General features: G+C 37.2%; 1 protein-coding gene across 2 annotated transcripts in view; it reads right to left on the reverse strand.

Annotated features, from left to right (window-relative positions):
• The window catches only part of LOC122494980 (zinc finger protein 420), a 38368-nt gene extending 15186 nt beyond the window's left edge, over window positions 1-23182 (reverse strand). The window contains exons 1-4 of one of the 2 annotated variants that reach the window (XM_043600603.1): window positions 22854-23182; window positions 21349-21399; window positions 5373-5461; window positions 3960-4089 (exon numbers count right to left, since the gene is read on the reverse strand). In XM_043600603.1, the coding sequence (XP_043456538.1) occupies window positions 3960-4089; window positions 5373-5381 (139 nt within the window). In that variant the 5' untranslated portion in view covers window positions 5382-5461; window positions 21349-21399; window positions 22854-23182. The remainder of the gene's footprint in view (window positions 1-3959; window positions 4090-5372; window positions 5462-21348; window positions 21400-22853) is intronic. The other variant, XM_043600604.1, reaches the window with a different exon arrangement.
• Between the last annotated feature and the right edge of the window lie 2460 nt (window positions 23183-25642).

Raw genomic sequence — 25642 nt, forward strand, 5'->3', positions numbered from 1 at the left:
AAACAAACATTAATAAAAACACTTATTTTTGAGAGACACACACACACACACACACACACACATACACAAAGCGTGAGCGGGGGAGGGGCAGAGAAAGAGGGAGACAGAATCAGAAGCACACTCCAGGCTCAGAACTGTCAGCACAGAGCCCAACACAGGGCTCAAACCCACAAACCACAAGGTCATGACCTAAGCCAAAGTCAGACACAACGCTTAACCTGACTGAGCCACCCAGGTGCCCCAAAATAAACAAAAATTTAAAACAAAAATAAATTTTGGGGCGCCTGGGTGGCTCAGCTGGTTGAGCAGCCAACTCTTTGATTTCGGCTCAGGACATGATTCCAGGGTCATGAGATTGAGCCCTGCCTCGGGCTCCATGCTGAGAGTGGAACCTGCTTAAGATTCTCTTTCTCTCTTTCTCCCTCCCTCCTTCTTCCCCTCTCTCCCACTCACATGTATTCTCTGTCTAAAAATATATCTAAAATAAAATAATAAAATAAATACATAAACTTATTCTTAGGTAATATATTGTAGTGGTTACCAAACATGTCTGAACATTTGAACAACCTAAGTAGCTTCAAAACATAATATTTGTATCCCATGCTAAGAGATTGTGATTTAATTGGTCTGAGGTGTGGCCAGGGATCTGGAATTTTTAAACGAACTCCAGCTATGCATACAAATTTAGAAATTATTTCCATATTTTTTCCCAAAGTGTTCAAATATAATTCACATACCTACAGTTTATTCATTTAAAGTATATAATTCAATGATTTTTTTTCCAATTCAATGATTTTTAGTATGCACAGAATTGTGCAACAATGACCACAATCTAGAGATTGTATTCTTATCACCTCAAAAAGAAACCTGTGTCTATTAGCAGTCATTTCCAATTTCTCTATTTCCATTCTCCAATTCACCTTCATCTCCCACCCCCAGCACTTGGCAACCACTAATCTACTTTCTGTCCCTATAGTTGTCTATTGTAGACATTTCATATAAATGAAATAATGTAATATACAGTCTTTGCATCTGGCTTCTTTCACTCAGCATGTTTTCAAGGCTCATCCATGTTGTAGTATGTATCAGAACTCCTTTTTATTGCTAAATAACACTCCATTTAAAGATATAACAAATTTTATTCATCCATTCATCAGCTGCTAGACATCTGAGTCATTTCCACGTTTTGGCTGTTGTATTGCTAAATAGTAATCCCTTGTAAAATTTTATTTATTTATTCAGTCAATAGCACTTCATGTCTGTTGGCTATTTGTATTTCCTTTCCCTTTTTTTTTTAAACAAAATAGTGATATTAACCCCTTATCAGACATATCATTTGTAAATATCTTCTCCCATTCAGTAGGTTGTCTTTTCATTTTATTCATGGGTTTCCTTTGGTGTACAAAAGCTTTTTATTTTCATGTAGTCCCAAGAGTTTATTAAAAGATTAGTGCCTATGTATTCTTTTAGTTTAATGATGTCAGGTCTCAAATTTAGGTTTTAAACCCATTTTGAGTTTATTTTTGTGTATGGTGTAAGAAAGTAGTGTAGTTTCATTCCTTTGCATGTAGCTCTCCAGTTTTTCCAGAACAAAGAAAAACATTTATTCAAAAGACTCTCTTTCCCCCAACTGGCTATTGCTGCCTCCTTTGTTGTAGATTAATTATTTTAGCTTTAGTTTTATGAAAAATACTATTGGCATCTTGTTAGGTATTGCACTGAATCTGTGGTTTGCTTTGGGTAGTATGGACATTTTAACAATTACTAATTCTTCCAATCCATGAGCAGTGTATATCTTTCCAACTGTATTATCTTGAATTTCTTTCATCAATGTTTCATAGTTTTCAGAGTATAGGTCTTTTACCTCCTTGATTTGTTATTTCCTTTTCCTTGAACTGCCTATGAATGTCTTTTACCCACTTTTTAAAAACAAAATATTTCCTTTTCCTTAATCTATAAAAGCTTTTTATATTCTAGGTATTAATTTCATTGTTGTCAATATGAATTGCAAATATATTCACCCAATTCAAGGCCTTTTATTTTCTTTATGTCTTTTTATAAAGAAAACAATTTTCATTCAAACTTCTCAATCTATTGATGATTATTTTTAAAAAGATCTAAACAGAACCTTTAGAAATGTTCTTAGTTCTCTTTCAAATCTGACCCTCTATGAAAATCTCTTATTGCTTGTTATTTTTGTGATTTAGCTTATTTCTTTAAACATTTCACCAACATTTTATATTTATATCTAAAAATACCAATATGTGAAATCATTTGCCATGTAATCTGTTGTTTCTTTAGATTATCTATCACTCACCTATGACCTGTTTCCTTGGGGGTTGATCTTTGTGAGCTCATCTTTTGTTGATCTTAATTTGTGAGAATTCTAAAACCCTCTTACTTTCCTTCAGAGAGGATGTGCATTTTCTTTCACCAGAAGTCAGAGGGCACCACCTCAAAGCATAAAATTTGAACTCCTTTTCTGGAGTTGCCAAATTATATTTATTTCTTAATTACTCTACCATTCACTCTTCTTTAATTATGCTTTTCTGTTCCTCCTACTAAGTTAACACCCACCCTAAACTCTCTACGTTTACTACTCCATCTGTCTGCAATACTGTTCCTGCACAGACTGGCAGGACTGGCCTGACTCCTGCCCTTACTTCAGTCAAGTCTTTGTTCAAATATTACCTCCTTAGAGATGTTTTTTAAAAATCTACCTATCTAAAATAGCCCATCCATACTCCCCAGTTAATTTGCCTACTCTCCTTTACTTTCAAATTCCTTATTGTTGCCTGCAAACTATTATATTTATTAAATAAATGTATATATGTAAATATATACACACAAACACATATATTTTTATTTCTCCCAGAGAATGTAGCAGAACACAAACTTTATCTAGATCATCATTTCTCCAATACCTACTATAGTCCTTGGTAAAGAATAGGCTCTTAATAAATATATTTTGAATGAATGAATACATTTTAAAGGGAGACAATATAAATCTAAATACAAAAAAAAAAAATCTAGAAAGGAATTGACTCCCAAGTTTACATACCACTGGAGAAAAGGAAGAGCTCCTCCTTTGAGAGTGGGAAGGACTATCATAAGAGACCAAAAGGGAGAAGAGTAGGGATTAGGTGGGATTCCTTAGAGAGATTGTGCTGAAAAGCCCTTGCTTTTCTTCTCAAGTCAGAAGTCTTTTTTCCACATGACTTGGGTCTCAAAGGCAGTGTACCAACCAGTAACTTCATAAAGCCTTCAGAGAAAAGAGGAGTGAATGGGTAAAAGACAGGGACTTCAAGAGTCTAAAGAATAAAGTGATCATTTAGGTTGGAAAATCACTTGTTAAAAGTTTTAACTGATATAGGATGTCTCTTATTTTGTTATAGGAAAAGTCCAACAAACTTTCTTAGACAATCACATGTTCTTCCTGAGCTATTTTCCAATAGAAGGTGGTTCTAGCACATTCATTCAAAGAACAGTACAAAGTTCTTAAAATGTAATATTCAACTACAAAACACAAATAGGAGCAAAAGTATTTGTTGTAATGGATTGTTTACCTGACCTAATCTACCCTATTACTATGTAAATAATATAAGCTTTTCTATTGTCTGAAAAACAATATATTTCTGGATCTAATTTTCAAAATATTTTTAACTCCTTTAGCATATCTAAATTGTAACAATGCATAGCCTGTTTTTCCTGACAATATTGTAAGTGTCCCAGAATTCAAATCTAGCCCTTTGCTTATCAAATAAGAGAGAAAGAAGAGCGATAATTACACTGGAAAATGGAGAAAGCAAATATGCCCTATGAAATATTACTATTTCCAGTAATTAAAATATTCTCATTCCTTTGAGAATAATAAGAGGCAATTCAGTTACTTAAAAACAATCGAAGAAAGCAGCCATTCCAAAGGTAGATCCTGAAATACTAGGGGTACATTTCCTTACCTACTAGTGACACCAAGTTACTATAGTTCTCCAACATCACATCTCTATACAAATCCCTTTGAGCAGAGTCCAGGCATTCCCACTCTTCCTGAGAGAAGTCAATGGCAACATCCCTGAACATCACTGATCTCTGAAACAACAAATATAATACCAGTTGTGGAAATAAAGAAAATATTTTTTTCAACAGAGGGGAAATGACAGGGTACTCTCCACAAAGGAGGTAAAAAACAGCAGAAAGCCACTGACATAAATGAGACACTAAAGAAATCAATTCTTCTGAAGTACCAACATATTCCTGTTGCTATAGGTAATTCCTGCATATAGAACATCTCATTATGCAGATAAGTCTGGAAATTAAAGATGTAAAGTCGCAACTAAAAGAAACAGCACACAAAGGCAACCTGTACAATACTCTATCATTCACTCTTCTTTAATTACACTTATATCTTGTGTATCATACGTTCTCAATAAATTCAAGTTTCTCTTCCTTATTCTTTAAGAAATAAGAAAAATAACTGGGGAAGTTTTTTTGTAAAATCTCATAAAATCTGCTTCTTATAAATTTTGTGTAAAATTAAGGAATTTATTGAAACCTCAATCCATCATTGTATCAGGATATTATCTCATAAGCATTTTCCTTCTTACCAATAATTTAGTCCATATTTTAATAGGCTGCAAAATAGCTCCATATAATGAATGTCTGACTAAGTGTGCATTATTTACACATTTAGCTTACATAATAATCTCATAAGCATTTCTTACTTTTAGGAGTCTACAATTCTCAACAACTTTTGCGTGTGAATGATGATCTTTCTTGTACTATTTATCACTTATAAAATGTACATTTTTCCTTGTTCTAAGCAACAGAAAGGTAGAAAAGATCATCTAAACTTACATGTACAAGATTAACACTTAACTTTGACTCTCAAAATTATCCGTATTATTGCTTTATGTCAATTATGGATTACCAGGGAAGATCCCTGATCTCTTTCAGGCTCTAATCATGTTCTAATGGATCTTAAAAGCTCACAAAGCATGAGCTCTGAGGCCAGTCAAAACTAATGATCTTGTCTAACCAGGAAACTTAGGTATAAAGAGAAGTTCAAAGTTTTCTCATGTGTGGTACAATTAACAACCTTCTCTATCTTATAAAATCAGGGAATCTGCTTTTGTTAAATCAGTGCTTCTAGTCAAAGATGCTCCAAGTATTTTTGAATAATTATGTGAATATAGGTTGATTAGAAAGACAAACATAGGAAAGATCCTCATCACTTATAAGCCTGGAATGCTGGGGAGCACATTGCTGAGTGGGGTCAGTTAGGAAGGACATTTCAGAAATAAGGAATGCAAATGTGCACATACTCTGTAAAAAAAGTGACTACTTAAACAGAGCATGAAAAAACACCAATTTACCTGAGCCATGGTTTTTAGTGCTCCAAGAAATGATCAATCCTCCTCTGGATTCCTATCTTAGAGAAGCACAGAGTCTGAAAAAGGCAGAGCTAGAGACAAGAAAACCGAACCATGAGACCATGCTTTTTGCAAAGTTCCAAATGAGTAAGTTAGAATTATCTTTGTTGCTCTCTTCTTCCTGTCTCTTGCTCCCATCACCAAAAAAATACTAACTGGGACACGTACAGGTGATGGTTGTTACTCTGATCAAACTTAATGCTCTCTATATACAAAAAGACAATATTTACAACAATTTCTCTACTGTTTCTGAAAAAAAATTATAGATAATACATTTATATCCTTTATGCCAAAAATAGAGATAATGACCAACAGTTATACACATTAAAAGGCACAATTAAATGCTTGCTTGCAACTACTTAAAATAAACAAATCAGATTTATAAGATGACAATATTCAACTAAGCATATTTTTAAGTTCCATTTTAAAAATTTTAATTCCAGTATAGTTAACATACAACGTTATATTGTTTTCAGGTGTACAATATACTGATTAAACAATTCTATACATTACTCAGTGCTTATCATGTTAAGTGTACTCTTTTTTTTTTTTTAATAAATTTTTTTTTAATTTTTTTTTTTAACGTTTTTATTTATTTTGGGGACAGAGAGAGACAGAGCATGAACGGGGGAGGGGCAGAGAGAGAGGGAGACACAGAATCCGAAACAGGCTCCAGGCTCTGAGCCATCAGCCCAAAACCCGACGCGGGGCTCGAACTCACGGACCGCGAGATCGTGACCTGGCTGAAGTCGGACGCTTAATCGACTGCGCCACCCAGGCGCCCCTTAAGTGTACTCTTAATCCCCTTCACCTATTTCATATACAACCCCACCCAACTGCCCCTCTGGTAACCATCAGTTTGTTCTCTATAGTTAAGAGCCTATTTCTTGGTTTGTCTTCTTCCTTTCTTTGCTTGCTTTCTTAAATTTCACATCAGTGAAATCATACAGTATTTGTCTTCCTCTAATTTCATTTAGCATTATACTCTCTAGATCCATTCATGTTGTTGTAAATGGCAATATTTCATTCTTTCTTATGACTAGGTAATATTCCATTGTGTGTGTGTATATGTATGTATGTGTGTGTGTGTATGTGTATATATATATATATATATATACACATATATATATATACATATATATATATACACACACACTACTTCTTTATCCACTCATCTATAAATGGACACTTGGGCTGTTTCTACAATTTAGATATTATTAATAATGCTGCAGTAAACATAGGGGTACCTGTATCTTTTTAAATTCGTGTTCTCATAGTCTTTGGGTAAATATCAATAGTGCAATTACTAGATAATATGGTAATATCTTGGCTATTGTAAATAATGCTGCTACAAACATAGGGATGTATGTATCCCTTTGAATTAGTGTTTTGGTATTCTTTGGGTAAATACTGGTTGTACAATTGCTGGATCATAGGGTAGTTCTATTTATAATTTTTTGAGGAACGTGCACACTTTCCCAGAGTGGCTACACCAGTTTGCATTTCCACCAATTGTGCACCAGGGTTCCTTTTTCTCTACATCATTACCAATACTTATTGTTTCTTGTGTTTTTGATTTTAGCCATTCTGACAGGTGTGAGGTAATTCTCAATGTGGTTTTGACTTGCATTTCCCTGATGACGAGCGATATGGAGCCTCTCTTTATGTTTGTTGGCCATCTGTGGGTCTTCCTTGAAAAAAATGTTCATGTCTTCTGCCCATTTTTTAATTGATTAGGGGTTTTTGTTGATTTATATAGCTTTTTTTTAAATATATATTTTGGATTCTACCCCTTTATCAGATATGTCATTTGCAAATATCTTCTCCCATTCAATAAGCTGTCTTTTAGTTTTGCTGAATGTTTCTTTTGCTGTGCAAAGCTTTTTATTTTGAAGTAATCCCAATAGTTTATTTTTGTTTTTGTTCCCCCTGCCTCAAGAGACATATCTAGAAAAGTGTTGCTATGGCTGATCAGAGTAATTACTGTGTTTTCTTTTAGAATTTTTATGGTTTCAGATCTCACATTTAGATTCTTAACTGACTTTTAACTTTTTATATATGGTATAAGACAGTGATCCAGTTTCATTCTTTTGTATGTAGCTGTTCGGTTTTCCAAACACCATTTGTTGAAGAGACTTCTTCCCATTGCATATCCTTGCCTCCTTTGTGAAAGACTAACCATATAATCGTGGGTTTATGCCTGAGCACTCTATTCTGTTGCACCAATCTGTTTTTGTGCCAGTACCACACTATATTGATTACTATAGCTTTTTAGTATACCTTGAAATCTGGAATTGTTATACCTCCAGCTTTGTTCTTCTTTCTCAAGATGGCTAATGGGGGTCTTTTGTGGTTCCATATGAATTTTAGGGTTACTGCTCTAGTTCTGTGAAAAATGCTGTTGGTATTTTGATAGAGATTTCATTAAATCTATAGATTGCTTTGGGAAGTATGGACATTTTAACAGTATTTGTTCTTCCAACCCATGAGCATGGAATATCTTTACATTTGTGTTGTCTTAAATTTCTTTCTTTTTTCAATTTCATCAATTTCAATTTCTTTAATCTTTCATTTATTTTAAAGTTTTCCGAGTATAGATCTGTCACCTCCTTGGTTAAGTTTATTCCTAAGTATTTTATTCTTTTTGGTACAATTGTAAATGGGATTATTTTCTATTATTTATTTATTTTGAGAGAGTGAGCATGTGAGCAGGAGAGGGCAGAGAGAGAGAGAATCCTAAGGAGGTTCTGCACTGTCAACATGGAGCCTGAGGCAGGGGCCCAAACCCATGAACTATGAGATCATGACCTGAGCCAAAATCAAGAGTCAGACGCTTAGCTGACTGAGCCACCAAGGTACCCCCTCCCCAGGATTGTTTTAACTTTTCTTTCTGTGTGTTTTTTTTAATGTTAATTTATTTTTGAGTGGGGGAGGGATAGAGAGAGGAGAAGACAGAGGATCTGAAGCAGGCTCTGTGCTGACAGCAGACAGCCTGATGCAGGGCTTGAACCCACAAACCATGAGTTCATGACTTGAGCCAAAGTCGGACTCTTAACTAAGACTGAGCCACCCAGGCGCCCCTTGTTCTGCTGTTTAATGGATTTCTGTATATTGATTTTGTATCCTGTGAACTTAGTGAATTCATTTATCACTTCTAGTAGTTTTTTGGTAGAATCTTTTGGGTTTTAAATATATAATATTATGTCATCTGCAAATAGTGAAAGTTTCACTGCTTCCTTACTGATTTAGATGCCTTTTACTTCTTTTTGTTGTCTGATTACTATGACTAGGCCTTGCAGTACTATGTTGAAAAAAGTGGTAAGAGTGGGGGCGCCTGATGACTCAGCAGGTCAAGCTTCTGACTCTGGATTTCAGCTCAGGTCATGATCTCATGGTTCATGAGACCTGTCCCATGTCAGGCTGTGCACTGACAGCATGGAGGCTGCTTGGGATTCTCTCTCTGCCTCTTCCCCATGTACCCGCACACCTCTCAAAATGGATAAACATTTAAAACAAAACAAAACATTGTGAGAGTGGACGTCCTTGTCTTGTTCCTGGTCTTAGGGTTTCCCAGTTTTTCCCATTAAGTACGATGTTAGGTATGGGTTTTTCATAGATGGCCTTTACTATCTTGAGGACTGTTCTCTCTAAGTCTACTTTGTTGAGGGTTTTTATCATAAATGGATATACTTTGTCAAGTGCTTTTTCTGCATCTACTGAAATGCATGAAATGATCATATGGTATTTATCCTTTCTCTTGTTGATGTGATGTATGACACTGATTAATTTGTGAATACTGAACAAGCCTTGCATCTCAGGAATAAATCCCATGTGATCATGGTGAATGATTTTTTTTTAATGTATTGTTGGATGCGGTTTGGTAGTATTTTATTGAAGAATTTTGCATCTATGTTCAACAGAGATATTGGCCTGTATTTCTTTTTTTTAATTAAATGTTTATTTATTTTTGAAAGAGAGAGACACAGAGCATGAACAGGGGAGGGGCAGAGAGAGGGAGACACAGAATCTGAAGCAGGCTCCAGGCTCTGAGCTGTCAGCACAGAGCCTGATGCAGGGCTTGAACTCACAAACTGGGAGATCATGACCTGAGCTGAAGTCGGATGCTTAACCGACTGAGCCACCCAGACGCCCCTGTATTTCTCTTTTTTACTGGTGTCTTTATCTGGTTTTGGTCTCAGGGTAATGCTGGCCTCATAGAATGAAAGAAGAAGTTTTCCTTCCTCCTCTGTTTTTTGCAACAGTTTGAGACTAGGCATTAACTCTTTAATAAATGTTTGGTAGAATTCACCTGTGAAGCCATCTGGTCCTGGAATTTCGTTTATTGGGAGTTTTTTGATTACTGATTCAATTTCATTGCTAGTAACCAGGCTATTCAAATTTTCTATTTTTTCCAGTTCAATTTTGGTAGTTTACATGTTTCTAGAAATTCCTTAATTTCTTCTAGGTTATCCAGTTTGTTAGCATATAATTTTTCATAATATTCTCTTATAATCTTTTGTATTTCTGTAGTGTCAGTTATTTCTCCTTCATTTATGATTGTTTAGATTCCTCTTTTTTTTTTGTCTTTTTGATTAGTCTGCCTAAATGTTTATTAATTTTGTTGATCTTTTCAAAGAACCAGCTATTTCTTTTTCAAGTTTCTATTTCATTTACTTGGGCTCTAATCTTTATTATTTCCTTCCTTCTACTGGTTTGGGGTTTTGTTAGTTCTCTTTCTAGCTGCTTTAGGTGTAAGTTTAAGTTGTTTATTTAAGATTTTTCTTGCTCCTTGAGGTAGGCCTGTATTGCTACAAACTTCCCTCTTAGAACAGCTTTTGCTGCATCCCAAAGGTTTTGGATCATTGTGTTTTCATTTTCATTTATCTCTATGCATTTTTTGATTTCCTCTTTTCTTGCTTGGCCCATTCATTGTTTAGTATCATGTTACTTAACCTCCATGTATTTTGTGTTCTTTCCAGATTTTTTTCTTATGGTTGATCTAGCTTAATAGTGTTGTGTTTGGAAAAGTTGCATAATAGGACTTTAATCTTTTGAATTTGTTGAAACTTGTATTTTTTAATTTTTTTAATGTTTATTCATTTTTGAGAGACAACAGCATGAGTGGGGGAGGGACAGAGAGAGAGGGAGACACAGAATCTGAAGAAGGCTCCAGGCTCTGAGCTACCAGCATAGAGCCCAACACGAGGCATAAACTCACAGATGGCAAATCATGACCTGAGCTGAAGTTGGACACTTAACCAACTGAGCCACCGAGGTGCCACTGTTGAGACTTGTTTTATTGCCTAATATGTGATCTATTCTGGAGAACATTCCATTTGCACTTGAATAGAATGTATATTCTGTTTTAGGATGGAATGTTCTGAATATATCATTTGATCCATCTGGTTGAATGTGTCTTTCAAAGCCATGGTTTCCCTATTGATTTTCTTTTGGATGATTTGTCTATTGATGTAAGTAGGATGGTAAAGTCTCCTATTATATTACTATCAATTACTTCCTCCCTTTATGTTTGTTATTAGATGCTTTATTTATTTGGGTGTCCCATGTTTGGTGCGTAAGTATTTACAATTGATATATATTCTTGTTGGGTTGTTCCTTTTATCATTAGATAGTGTGCTTTGTCTATTTTTATAATTTTTGTTGCTTTAATGTCTTATTTTGTCCAATATAAGTATTGCTACCCCAACGTTCTTTTCACTTACATTTACATGACAACTGTTCTTCTATCCCTTCACTTTCAATCTGCATGTGTCTTCAGATCTGAAATGAGCCTCCTGTATGCAACACAGAGATGGGTCTTGCTTTTTTCCCCATTCTGTCACCCTATGCCTTTTGATTGCAGTGTTTAGTCCATGTACATTCAAAGTAATTATTGATAAGTGTGTCCCTATTGCCATTTTGTTTACTTGTTTTACATTTTGTTACGGTTGTTTTTGTAGGTCTTCTCTATTCCTTTCTTCTCTCATTAGGTTTCTTTAGTGATATCCTTGGATTCCTTCCTCTTTATTTTTTGCATATCTATTTCTGGTTTTCTATTTTGGTTACAATTAGGTTTGTGTATAACATCTTCTGCATATAGTGGTCTATATTAAGTTGGTGGTTGCTTAAGTTTCAACCCATTCTTTGCTCCTCCCCCCTCTGCATTTTAGGTACATGGTGTCATACTTTACATCCTTCTCTTTTGTGAATCCCTTGACTGATTTTTATAAATATACTTAATTTTATTGCTTTTGTTCTTCGGACTTTTTTTTTTAACGTTTATTTATTTTTGAGACAGAGAGAGACAGAGCATGAACAGGGGAGGGTCAGAGAGAGGGAGACACAGAATCTGAAACAGGCTCCAGGCTCTGAGCTGTCAGCACACAGCCCAATGCAGGGCTCGAACTCACGGACTGCGAGATCATGACCTGAGCCAAAGTTGGCCGCTTAACCGACTGAGCCACCCAGGCGCCCGTATTCTTCCTACTTTATTATTACTACTTATGGTCTTTCCTTTCCACTCAGAGTCTCCTTTAACGTTCTATGTAGGGCTGGTTTAGTGGTCATGAATTTTTTTAACTTTTTTCTGGGAAACTCTTTGTCTCTTCTTCTATTCTGAATGATAGTTCTGCCAGAGTATTCTTAACTGCAGGGTTTTCTTTCAGCACTCTATGTATATCATGGCATTCCCTTCTGGCCTGCAAAGCTTCTGCCAAAAAATAAGCTGATAGCCTTATGGGTTTTTCCCTTGTATGTAACTGTTTTGTCTTCTCTTGCTTTTAGAATTTTCTCTTTATCACTCCTTTTTGCCATTTGAATTACTGTGTGTCTTGGTGTGGACCTCCATGTGCTGATTTTGTTGGGGGTTCTCTGTGCCTCCGGATCTGGATTTGTTTCCTTTCCCAAATTTGGGAAGTTTCTGCTATTATTTCTTCAAAAAAGGTTTCTACCTTCTTTGCTCTCTCTTCTCCTTCTGGGATCCTTATAAAGTCAATGTGATTACACTTGATGGTTTCAGTTTTCTGAGACTATTCTCATTTTTTAAATTATTTTTTCTCTTTCTTATTCAGCATGATTGCTTTCCATTACTCTGCCCTCCTGTTTTTTCTGCTTTCTCTAGCCTACTACTGATTCCATCTAGTGTATTTTTAATTTCAGTTATTGAGTTCTTCATCTCTGATTGGTTCTTTTTTATGTTTTCTCTTTGTTAAGTGTCTCACTGAGGTCCTCCACTCTTTTCTCAAGTCTAGTGAGTATCTTTATGACCATTACTTTAAATTCTCTATCAGGCATATATTACTCATCTCTATTTTGCTTAGGTCTCCTGCTGTGATTTTGTTTTGTTCTTCCATTTGAGACACATTCCTTTGTCTCTTCATTTTGTCTCTTTATGTCTGTTTCCATGCGTTAGGAAAGTCAGCTATGCCTACTGCTCTTAAAAGTAGCCTTATGAAGAAGAGGTCCTATAGTGCCCTGCAGTGCAATGTCCCCTGTTCACCAGAACCTGGCACTTCAGGAGTGTCTTTTATGTGTGTCGCATGCGGTCTCCTGTTGTGGCTGAGCCATTTGTGGACAGATTTTGGTCCCTGTGTTGTTTCTGGGCCAGTCAGGGGCTGCACTGGGCTTAAGGTGAGTCACACCGGGTGTTTGCCAGAGATGCAGTGGCACCAAACTGCAGGGCACATTCCATGCACTGTCCCCTGAGAAGCTTTCATTGGTGGGCAGGGACTGCAGTCAGACCAGAGATCTGCCCCCAGCTCACTGCTGAGGCTACAGGTAGACTGGTATATGTGGTTATCTTCGCTTCTCCCCCAGGCAGGAGTCACACTGGAGTGACTGCTGGCTCATGTCAGGGCTGCTTGCACACTGCCAAGCTTGTGGCACCACTTTTGGAAAAGCTTCAGCCTAGCATATTGGAGGGGCAGGTCCTCAGGAGAATGCAGGTGTTGGGTGTAGGGTATTCACAAAGTTTGCACAGGTCTGCTGTGGGAAGGGACCTGGAGCAGAGGCCTGGCTGGAAGGGGCAGATCCACAGAAATATTCAGGGGCAGGGACATTGTTAGCAAATTATGTAACAAATATTAGTGCTGTACTGGCTCTCATAGGTGTCTGTGTGTGTAGGCTGGGGGCTGGGGAAGGAAAACTGGTACCTGTCAGCCCTTTTGTTCTTGGAGATGTCTCCCAGTGATTCCTGACCCTCCAGCCCAAGTTCTGAGATTAGTAAACAAATCCCCCCAACATACTCCAAGCATTTTTTAAACTACTGCTTTTATCTTGTATCTCTGTGGGGCTGTTTATTGTGCTATCTCTCTAAGAGCAGAGACTGTTTCCTCTCACCTCCCAACTCTCCCAGAGCCAAGCCTAGTGATTTTTAAAGTTCCAGGTGTTAAGCCCCACTGTTTCCAAGAACTTATGAAATTCAGCCACTCTGATTTTCTAAAGTTTTGGGGTTTTTTAAAGAGAAAGAAAGAGAGACAGCACATGCATGCAAGTGGGGGAGGGGCAGAGAGAGAGGGGGGGGGAGAGAGAGAATCTCAAGCAGGCTCCACACTGTCAGCGAGATCATGACCTGAGCCAAAGTTGGATGCTTAACCAACCGACAGAGCCTCCCAGGTACCCCAGCCCCTCTTATTTTCAAAGACAAATGTTAAGGGGGTTCATCTCCCCATGTGGAAGTGCTTGGTGTGAGGGTCTCTCTTTTTTTTTTTTCCCCTTTCCATGCCTACAGCAGTGTCCTTTTCTCCCATAGTACTGTGGGTCTACTGAGCTCCCAACTGCATCTCTACCCTCCTACCCTCTACAATGTGGCCTATTCTCTACATTTAGCTGTGGGGAGTCTGTTCTGCCAGTCTTCAGGTTGTTTTGTGAATTATTCACACTGATGTGGGTTTTATCTACTTGTATCCATGGTACGAGGTGAGCTTAGGTTCCTCCTACTCTAGCATCTTCCCCAGAAGTCTTCAACTAAGTAATGTTGACAACTTTTATTTATATTTGACATTTTGAAATAAGGTCTATATATGTGTATTTATGTATGTGTATATATGTATGTGTGTGATATGTTCATGTGTGTGTACAAAATCAATGAAATTTGTTATCTACAAATGCAAGCTTCTACAAGTATGTGATACTGGTAAGGAAAATATCACAAGTGGTGTTGCGATCAGTGCTGTAACTTTTTCATGTGTTTAAAAAAATCTTGATAAATTTCTGAATAAAACAAAGTATAATCTTTTCCCAATCATTCCTGGAAGATTTAGCTAATAGTAAAACCATGCAATAACAGCAACATGATGAATTCAAAAGTTTGTAAAAATCATGTAAAAATAATGTGTTATGTGAGAAGTTCTAGACCCAGTTAATTATAAACACATTCTTTTCCATAGCAATGGTCTTCATTTTACAGGTCATAGAATAATTATTTGCTGTGTACTGCAGAACATCTAGATTAGAAGTTAGCAGGGGCGCCTGGGTGGCTCAGTTGGTTAAGCCTCTGACTTCAGCTCAGGTCGTGATCTCGTGGTTTGTGAGTTTGAATCCCGCGTCGGGCTCTGTCCTGACAGCTCAGAGCCTGGAGCCTGCTTCAGATTCTGTGTCTCCCTCTCTCTCTGCCCCTCCCCTGCTCACGCTCTGTCTCTGTCTTTCAATAATAAATAAACATTTAAAAAAAAAAGAAGTTAGCAAACTACTGCCCACAAACTATTTTTGTAAATAAATTTTACTGGAACACATCTACACTCGTTTGTTTATAAACTGTCTTTGACTACTTTCACACTACAGTAGCAGAACTGATTAACTGCAACAGAGACCATCTGGCCCATAAAGCTTAAAGTATTTACTGTCTACCCCTTTATAGAAAAGTTCTCTGTCCTATAATTAAGATCCATGGCTTCAGTCCTTCAAGAAGCCAGAAGATTTCACATTCAACTCAGTTATTTTAACATTCAAAAGCATCCAGATATTTCTAAAACACTTTCTAGGGAGAACCACTGCCCCTATAGAAAGTCAATCATGTAGGTATTTGATAAACATTTCATTATAAGTTCTACTTCTTCCACATGTGGAAAGCTCAATAGATAACTGACCATGTTAACAACCAAAAATACTTCAGATAAGATGAAAAATCATAACTTCAGCACAAAGCTAAAGACACAAGGAAATTTAAGGGTACTAACTGTAAAAAGTGCCAAGCACTTCTTAAGAGATATTTAGGGGAGCTCCTGTCCCCAGCAGGGATTAAACTAAATTGTAATTTCCTTAAAGGTCAATAGTCCAACCACTCCAATTAAAAGACAACGTCAAGACAAGGAAAAAAGCAAATTCCAACTATATGCTCTTTATAAGAAATGTACTTTAAGTTTAAAGATATAAATGGGTTGAAAGTAAAATTGTGGAGGAAGATACACCATATAAATACTAAGCATAAGAAAACCTACATACCTATATTAATATAAGACAACAAACACATGAAAAGATGCTCAAATCACTAATCATCAGGGAAATACAAATCAAAACCACAATGAGATATCACCTCACTTCTGTCAGAATGGCTAAAATCAACAATATAAGAAACAACAGGTCGTGGCAAGGATGTGGTGAAAGGGGAACCCCTGTGCACTGTTGGCAGGAATGCAAACTGGTGCAGCCACTCTAGAAAATAGAATGGAGATTCCTCAAAAAGTTAAAATAGAACTACCCCACAATCCAGCAATTGCACTATTGGACATTTATCCAAAGAATACAAAAATACAAATTTGGAAAAAAAAAAATTAATTCAAAGGGATTCATGCACACTAATGTTTATACCAGCACTGTCAACAATAGCCAAACTATAGAAACAGCCCAAGTATCCACTGACTGATGAATGGATAAAGATGTAGTGTATATGTGGGTTTACACACACACACACACACACACACACACACACACACACACTGGAATATTACTCAGCCATAAAAAGAATGAAATCTTGTAATTTGCAACAACATGGATGGAGCTAGAGAGTATTACATTAAGCAAAATACCTCAGTCCAAGAAAGACAAATACCATAAGATTTCACTATATGTAGAATTTAAGAAACAAAAGAAATGAACAAAGGGAAAAGAAAAGAATGTCAAACCAAGAAACAGACTCTTAACTATAGAGAACAAACTGATGGTTACCAGAGGTGAAGTAGCTGGGAGGACTGGTAACATAGGTGATAGAGATTAAGGAGTGCACTTGCTGAGATGAGCATTGGGTCTTGTATGGAAGTGCTGAATCACTATATCATACACCGGAAAGTAATATTACACTGTATCTTAACTAACTGAAATTTAAATAAAAACCTAAAAAAAAAGAGAGAGAGAGGCAGAAAAGATATACCTCCACCATTTTGTAGTAGTAAGCATACGAAAGCCTGTGTAGCTGTATTAATATAAGACAAAACAGAGATCAAGACAAAGAGTAATATAAGAGAAAAAGAGGACAAATTCATCAAGAAGACAGAAATCCACAGATTTAATAAAGCATAAAAATATCTGAAGCAAAAACTAACAGAACTAAAGGAAGAAATGGACAGATCAACAATCAGTTTTAGAAATTTTAACATCTTTCTCTCAGTAACTAACAGAACAAGTAGATGAAAATGTCAGTAACAATATAGAGGATTTATATACACTATCAAGAACCTTGACAAAATTGATACCACACTCACTATCAACAAAGGAGCTGAAAATAGTTGAGCTGCTAGTTGTCAGAAAAACTAAGACAATAAGCCAAAATGAAAGTAACAGTCAAGCTTTTAATTACTTACTAGTCAAGTAAAGCACCCAAAGAAAGCACTAGCTCTCACACTGTTCTATTTTCCCCCATGGAACAGCCCCTACAGAGGGTCAGATGGATCAGCACAGATGTAGAGAATCGTTTCACTGCCAACGGAGTACCAAACAAAAGCCTTCTCCCATTTCAGGGACCAGGGCCACAGAATCCAAAAGGAACCAAATCAGAGGGGATAAAGAGGATCCCATAGGCCAAAGATGAACAATCGGAGTATGAAAAAGAACAGTAATTGCTATAGAGTGACACATGTCAAATATAATTAAATCCACAAGTCCATAAAAATAATTCTTTTAAAGTTTATTTATTTTGAGAGAGAGAGAGAAAATGAGCAGGGGGAGCAGAGAGAGGGAGAGAGAGAGAATCTCAAGCAGGCTCTGCACTGTTGGCATGGAACTTGATGCAGGGCTTGAACTCACGAATCATGAGATCATGAGCTGAGCCAAAATCAAGAGTCAGACACTTGACTGAGCCACCTAGGCGTCCCATATAATAATAATTTAAAAGGAAAACACAGGATGAACTTTCAAAGATGCTGAAAAATAATGAGAAAAATCAAGCTTTTATCCTAATATTTTTTTACATAAGTTATACTTCAGAGTAACCAAGACACTGATGACAGGATGGTTCCCTTTACAGAAGTATTCTAGCTAATAACTGCAGAAGAAATGACAGAATTACAGTATCATTTTATGACTCCTGATAAAATAATAAATTCCAAGAAAAAAACAACCTGTGGCTGCTAATATCACATAAAGGAAAACAACCAAATGTTATGCACCATGTCATAGATATACGCACCATTATGTACAAAGGATTAGTACAAAGCAAACAAGCAAAACCACAAAAAAACCTCATCAAGCCTCTAGAATTAAATACCAGTTTAGAAGAAATACAAAACATGTTAAATGACACAACACATAAGCAAGCAACAAAATCCAGAATATGGGTAACTTTATAAGAAAACTCTGTTTCTGGAACAAATAAACTGTAAGAAAAGAGAAAGAAAGATCAAGAAACATATCACACTATTACACTAAATAGACTAAACAGGCATTGTTGGATCTCAATTCTAATGCATATTTATGGACAACAGGAGAAATCTTAATACTGACTGGCTATTTCATAACATTAAGACAGTAGCAAGGATTTTTTTTTTAAGTAGTAATGATATTGTGCTTATGTTCTTTAAATAAAAAGCTCTTATCTTTTAGAAACACGTATTAAAATATTTGTGGATGAAATTTCATATCTGCAATTTACTTCAAAATAATCCTTTTTTTTGTGAGGAGAGGGATCTAGAGATGAAACATGTTTAGCTATAAACTGATATTTGCTGAAGGTGAGTGATGGGTAGGGTACATGGGGATGCACTACACCATACTTTTTTCTTTCATATATGCTTGAAATTTTCTATAAACTTGAAGGATAGATTCCAAATATGAACCAAGATTCATTCTAAAGGTTTTTTTGAGTAACTGTTATTTTCTTCCTCATTTCTTTTTGTATTTTCTAAGTCATACCAACAAACATATACTACCTTGATATCAGAAAACAAGAAAATAACAGCCTCATGAAATTGTAAAAAAGGACATGCAATGGTTAAAAAAAGTCTCAATAAATTGAGAAAAAAGTACAAAGATAAGACTTTTTTTAAACTTAGGTAATGAAGAAAAAGATGGGGAAGGGGAAAAATAAGGATGTGTTTCCATTTTATTATTGCTCAAGAGTTGTAATTCAGGTAGAATCTATGTCAAAAACCACAACATAAGCTAAAAGTAGGCCACTTCTAGAAATCTGAAAGATAAACCTTTACAAATAGAAACCATACATACTGTTATTGATTGCTATATTATACAATGGAAAAATATTGGGGCAAAAACCAAATGCCCACTCAGAAGACTAGGTGAATAGGGGCACCTGGGTGGCTCAGTTGGTTAAGCATCCAACATCAGCTCAGGCCATGGTCTCATGGTTTGTGGGTTTGAGCCCTACATTGGGCTCTGTGTAACAGCTCAGAGCCTGGAGACTGCTTTGGATTCTGTGTCTCCCTCTCTCTCTCTCTGCGCCCCCCCCCCCCCACCACTCACACCCTCTTTCTGTCTCTCAAAAATGAATAAGTGTTAAAAAAATTTTTTTAATAAAAATTAAAAGACTGGGTGAATAAACTATTACTGCCAATCAAGAAATAGAAAATTATAAAATAGAATAAGAAAGATCTCTCTGGGCTGCTAAAAATGATCTCCAGAATACATTAAACATATGAGAAAGAAAAAGATATAGTGTAGTATACATACAATACTCCCTTTTAACTACATACATATACATACAAACATATATACATAAACATGTACCATTTAAAAGAAAAATAGAAGAACAAACCAAAGAGAAGTACAGGTAGTTATCTATAGAAGGAAAAAGGGAACAGGGTGGAAAGGACAGGAATGGACACCAGACTTCTCTGAATTTACCTTGTCTGTAGTTTTTATTTTGGAAATAAATATTTTATATAATTTTAAAATAAAATTAAATCAAAGGGGGGGGAATCACTAAAAGTATAAGATGAAACAAATGAGCCTAACTGTAGGACAGGTTTTATCCTATTGAACTCCAGGAAATCTTGATTGTTTTTCTGTATTCAGATGGTTAGTAAAAATATTGGTATTGTTAGTTTGAAACTCTCTCCCCCAATCCAAAAGAAGGCAGAAAAGGAAAAGAGAATAGGGAACAGATGGAACAAGATGATGGATTTGACCCAAACCACATCAATAATCACACTAAATATAAATGGTATAAATACTTTAATTATAAGACAGAAATTGTCAAACTGTATAAAAACTGACTATGGCCAACAAAAAATGCCCCCTAATACCAGAACACAAACAGGTTAAAAAAAAAAAAGGATAGAAAAAGATATTGCATGCTAACACAAATGAAAAGAAAGCTGGAGTGGCAACATTAAATATCAGACAAAGTAGATGCTCAGAGCAAAGACTACTACCAGGAATAAAGAAGAGCATTTCATAAGGATAAAGGGATCAATTCACCATTAGGACATACTATCTAAAACATTTATGATCTAATAACAGAGTTTCAAAATACATGAAACAGAAACCCATAGAAACTACAAGGAGAAAGAAATAAACCCAAGACAGAAAATCAGTAAAGTTACAGAGGATTTAAGCAATGCTATCAACCTACCTTACCTAGCTGACATTTATGGAACATTCCACTCAACAATAGCAGAATAGTATTTCCAAGTGCACACCAAACATTTACTAAGATAGACCACACATTTTGGGGTCACAAAACCAATCTTAATGAATTTTAAAGAATTCAAGTCATACAATGTATTTCTCTGAACACAATGGAATGAAATCAGTAACAAAAAGATCTCTGGAAGATCCTCATAATACCCAAAAACTAAATAACATATTTCTAAATAACCCATAAATCAAAGAAGAAATCAAGAGGCTAATTAGAAAGGAGTTTGAACTGAAGGCAGAATAAATAAGATTGGCAAGTGATACCTTTTGAGCTGGGCCTATGATGGTTCATTATACTTTCGTGTATGTTTGAAAATTAATAAATAGGAAAAGTTAAAAAAAAACCCATAATACTGCTATGTCAGAAATAACACAATATAAGGCTGCCTGGGTGGCTCAGTCGGTTAAGCGTCCGACTTCAGCTCAGGTCATGATCTCACAGCTTGTGGGTTCGAGCCCCATGTGGGGTTCTGTGCTGACAGCTCAGAGCCTGGAGTCGGCTTCAGATTGTGTCTCCCTCTCTCAGCCCCTCCCCCACTTGTGCTGTCTCTCTCTCTCTCTCAAAAATAAACATTTAAAAAAAAAAAAAAACACAATATTATCTCCTTTTAAAATGTAGGAATCTCAAATCCATACTTCCTCAATTTAACCACTATTGGGAAGTATCTATCATAATTAACTACACATATTCCATGCTCCCAATCTACAGAAAATTGCCTTGCCACCTCCATCATTTGAGAAAGCTTAACTAGGAAATTTCAAAAAGAAAACAAAGATTCCTATATCCTGAAAAAATAAAAGCATTTCCGGAAACTAAGAGGTAACATCTACTCACCTTAGACTTTGGTTTTGAATGTGTAACGGCCATTTTTTCCTCTTCTGGGCTCTACTCTCAGGAAAAGAAAAACCAATCATGAGATACTTGGCCTTTCTTAGGATATACTCTAAATCAGAATACACTCTCTTTCCCCTCCCCCATCTACCCTTCATTTAATGTGGAGGAAAATCAGAAGACTAGAACTTTCTGTATGGGAAAGAAGGTCCAAGATCACAGCTGTCTTGGGCTAGAATTTATTTCCGGATTCAAAACTGTCCACTGAAGATAGAGCCCTGCAGTGAAGTGCCACAGGCTCTAAAGTGTGTGACTGACTGGCTCCTCTAGCACATTCTCTGGAACCCCATTACATTTCCAAATGGCCTGTTTTGAAGGTGCTATCTGCTGTGGTTTAGAAGTAACTCATAGTCTTCATTCAGAGGCTCAAATTTCTGACTTCCTTCCTGTCATTTTTCTCCATTCAGTATCCTTAAGGCTATAAGGTGAGAGGACACCTGGAAGCCGCAGGGAACCTACATCTACAATCCCACTGTGAACTAAGGATGAATACAGAAATGAAGCAATATAGGCCATGTGTGAAGGAGAGGTGGGGATGGGGGGAGTCACTGAGGTCAGAAGAGAAAGAGGTCAAGTTCTTTAAGGACAAAGTCACAAGAGACTCATGATACAAAGGCAGACAGCCCCAGAATGAACCCCCAAAATACAAACGCCCAAATTTATCTGTGTATCTCACTAAACTCCCATAAGGTCACAGGCTATAAAATATATAAATGACTAGACAAAGTCACGCACAATCACATTTCCATAGTCACACAGCCAGAGTCACAATTGCCAAATTAATGTTATATCCTCAGACCACCTTTTGTCTTTAAAATCCAATCGTATACAGAGCATGTACACACTCCAGCATATCCAAGCACCCTATCAGAGATACCCATGGCCCAAAACCCACTTTCACAACACTTTTACTCTCTTCACACAGTCATGAAAAAGTGGCACACTCACAGTCCCACAGTCACACATATGGCACGCACTCAAAGAGAAAAATACAACCGTACCAGGTCAAGGAAAACAAGTGGACACAAACACCGTTGTCACAGTATCACTCTCATAACACCTCAAAATCGCAAGGAAGCCCCAGTAATACACAAAATACACAATCGTATTAATAACCTCAAAATGACCCAAGTCCATCTAAACACCCTGTCACAGCAGTCCTGTCGCACAGCTCACGGTCACAAGCAAACCACCAGTCACACAAGAGGTACACACACAATCACACTGTCACATGGCACATTCCCCGTCAGGTAAGCACGCGGTCACAAATACACTGTGACAGCAGTTATTACTCAGAGCTGCAACTCTCACTCACGCAAACGCTTACACACAAAACCAGAGCCGCATACGTCCATTCGCCCATACCAGTATCAGGCACAAAACGGCAAGAAACCGCCACTCACACAATTCCAGTGACGCTTCCGCCCCAGCATTCCGGACATCCTCACCTCGACAGAAGCTGCAGTTCAGGATCCAGGATCTGGCGCCTGGGGTCCAAGCCCCGATTTCGGGTTCGCCCGCCCAACGGGAGCCGGGCCAAGCTCCTCCAGACGCTGCCCTCCCCACGCGAGGCCCCCAAATCGCACGAACAAACGGAAATGAAGCCGCATTGGGGACGCGGCGGCTCTGGGAAATGTAGTCCAACACCAGGAAGCTTGCGGCTCGCCGGCCGGGACGCTGGGAGGCCCAGTCTACTAACCCTCCCCTCGGTTCGTGGATTCCGCCGCTCGAACCCGCTCGCCCAAAGGCCGCGCCGCGGGTGTTTCTGGGAGTGCCCGCCTGAGCTCAATGCGCAGGCGTCGGGCGCGCCCTAGTGGAATGATTGGGCCAGGAGACTGCTAGGGTGTGGAGCAGTCTAGGGTCTTACCGGATTTGCAGAAGGCGGGACCCTCAGGCGGGCAGTTGCCGGGGGTGGGGAGCTGGAACTGAGGCGGGGACAAGCCGGAGCCTCAGACTCGCAGAGACCCTCGGGGTATCTTGACAGGCCCTTCGGTGTGTACGTGTGTGAGACCACACCGGACCCAGTCGGGCGGACTGGGAGTTCCTCGGCGGCTGGGTGTGTGGTTGTATGCTTCATGCTTTTGGGTGAGGTGGTTCGTGCTTGAAGCTGCATGGTAATGACATTTTCTAACTGTGGGATTGGCTGACAGAAGAAGGGACCTCTGCTGTTGTGGTTTGTTTTTGTCCATAATTAACAATGGTTGCGTGACTGATGATGATTTGTGTTATGCAAATATGCTTTTCTCCTCCCTTTATTTTAGTGTCTGTAGGACTCACAGAAGAGCATGTGTGTGACTGAAAAAACGACAGATGGTCAAGTTATTTCTTTCTTGAACACTAATTTGATCTGGTAAAAAAAAAAAAAGTTATCAATTTATCTGACAAACAATTTAGACATGATCTTTCTGTTGGATCCAATATACGTGTTATGGGGAAGAACGCAAAATCAACAGTTTTGTTTGTTTGCGAGAAACATGATTTCAAAGCCAGTCCTAGCATAACTGCCTTTTCCTCTGACACAGTCCCACGAAGTAGGCATCCATTCTTTTCTAATATTATGGGGACATTACTGGTTAAGGTTGAGAGGCTATGGACTAATAAAATAACTTTATACATAGAAAGATGTTACCGTGGTTCACGGAGAGAGAGAAACTTAAAGTTGTACGTTTTTTTGGTAAGCCTAACTTGTCTCATGGCTTTTTTTTTTTTTTTTTTTAATAAGGACAAAAGTTTGAACTTCCAGTACAGAGGCGGATAGAATTGTAAATGCACCACTCTTCCGGGGTTGGGGGAGTAGAATAATAAAACTTACTCTTTCAGGACCTTATACTGAACACTTTGATCTCTTCCCAGTAGTGTGACTGTATTAGCAAATTTGGTGCCCAGGATTGTTGAGTGAATGAACCTGTGCACAGTAATCCACTATAAATGTGAAATAAAGATTGTCAAATTGCACTGACTTAGAGTGGGTCAAAGTGACCAAAAAATTGGTCCAAATCCAAATCAAGGTTGTACATTGCACTGGATGGACCTATCTTTACACAGACACACACCCCACACAAATACTTTTATTTCTTACATTTCTAGAAGCTGGGAAGTTCAAGATCATATACAGATGGATTTGGTGCCTGGTGAGAGCCCCTTCCTTGTTTGTAAACCTTCCTATCATGTCCCTGTTTCCTTACATGGTGGAGAGAAAACATACCTTTTTAGTTTCTTTAAATGGGAGCAGTGTTCCTTTCACCTGCTTTCATGTTTCACAATGACATTTCTGATGAATCTAGAATGTTTATCTTGTAGAACAGCTATCATTCTGAATATATTTTGTCATGAACAGGTTAAGTTTAAATATATTTGGCAAGAATACTATGGGTGGTGGTGTGTTCTTCCTATTGCATGACATCAAGAAGCAGACAATTGGAGTTTGATCCATTTTGGTGATACTAAATTTGATCCATTTGGTTCAAGTAGTGTGTGGACCTGATCTCTTTCTGGTAAGTCAAGAAGCCAGTCAAGAAGTAATTTGTCTTTGTAAGTCAAGAAGTAATCTGATGGGGATATTTTGAGACCATTTTACACATAGCCTTTTAACTAATGGTTTTAGGATTTATTGATGATCCTTGCCTAAATAAGTTCTTAAATTTGGGGCTACAATGGTGATTTTTTCATGTTATCATTCCTTCTTTTGTGTATAAGAGCTTTGCTTCCTCCTCCCCCTCTCCCTCTTCTGTTTTTTCTGTTTTAAGTATCACTATGATTCATGGATTTTTTTTTTTCCATTCAGAGTATTTTAGCTCTTCGTTATCATCATTCTTTATGTTGCTCATATTGTCCCAAATTTGGCCTCTCAAGCTGGCTCGTCTATCCTCATTTGTCTTTGAGCACTTCCTTACTTTTTGACACAGATATTCCAGACTCACATTGTACAGACCTGGAATTAGCCACTTTCTTAGAATTTTTAAGGTGATATTTTCAAATGTATGTCCTTAATAAAGTTAAGTAATTTGTGGTAAACATGCAGTGGAATGTTATACACCTGATGAACTTGAGTTTATAAAGATTATAAATTTTAAATTAACAAAAATTAATCTTAAAGCTTTACTCAGCATTATATCAGTGACATATGTCAATATTATTAATGTTTTATGTCATAAATGTGAATGGCTAGATAGATACTATTCCATTGTTCAGATTTATCACAATTTATTTGAATCATTTCTCTCTGGTGAATATGTTG

The sequence above is a fragment of the Prionailurus bengalensis genome, chromosome E2 (genome assembly GCF_016509475.1).
Source record: "Prionailurus bengalensis isolate Pbe53 chromosome E2, Fcat_Pben_1.1_paternal_pri, whole genome shotgun sequence".
Classification (NCBI taxonomy): domain Eukaryota; kingdom Metazoa; phylum Chordata; class Mammalia; order Carnivora; family Felidae; genus Prionailurus; species Prionailurus bengalensis.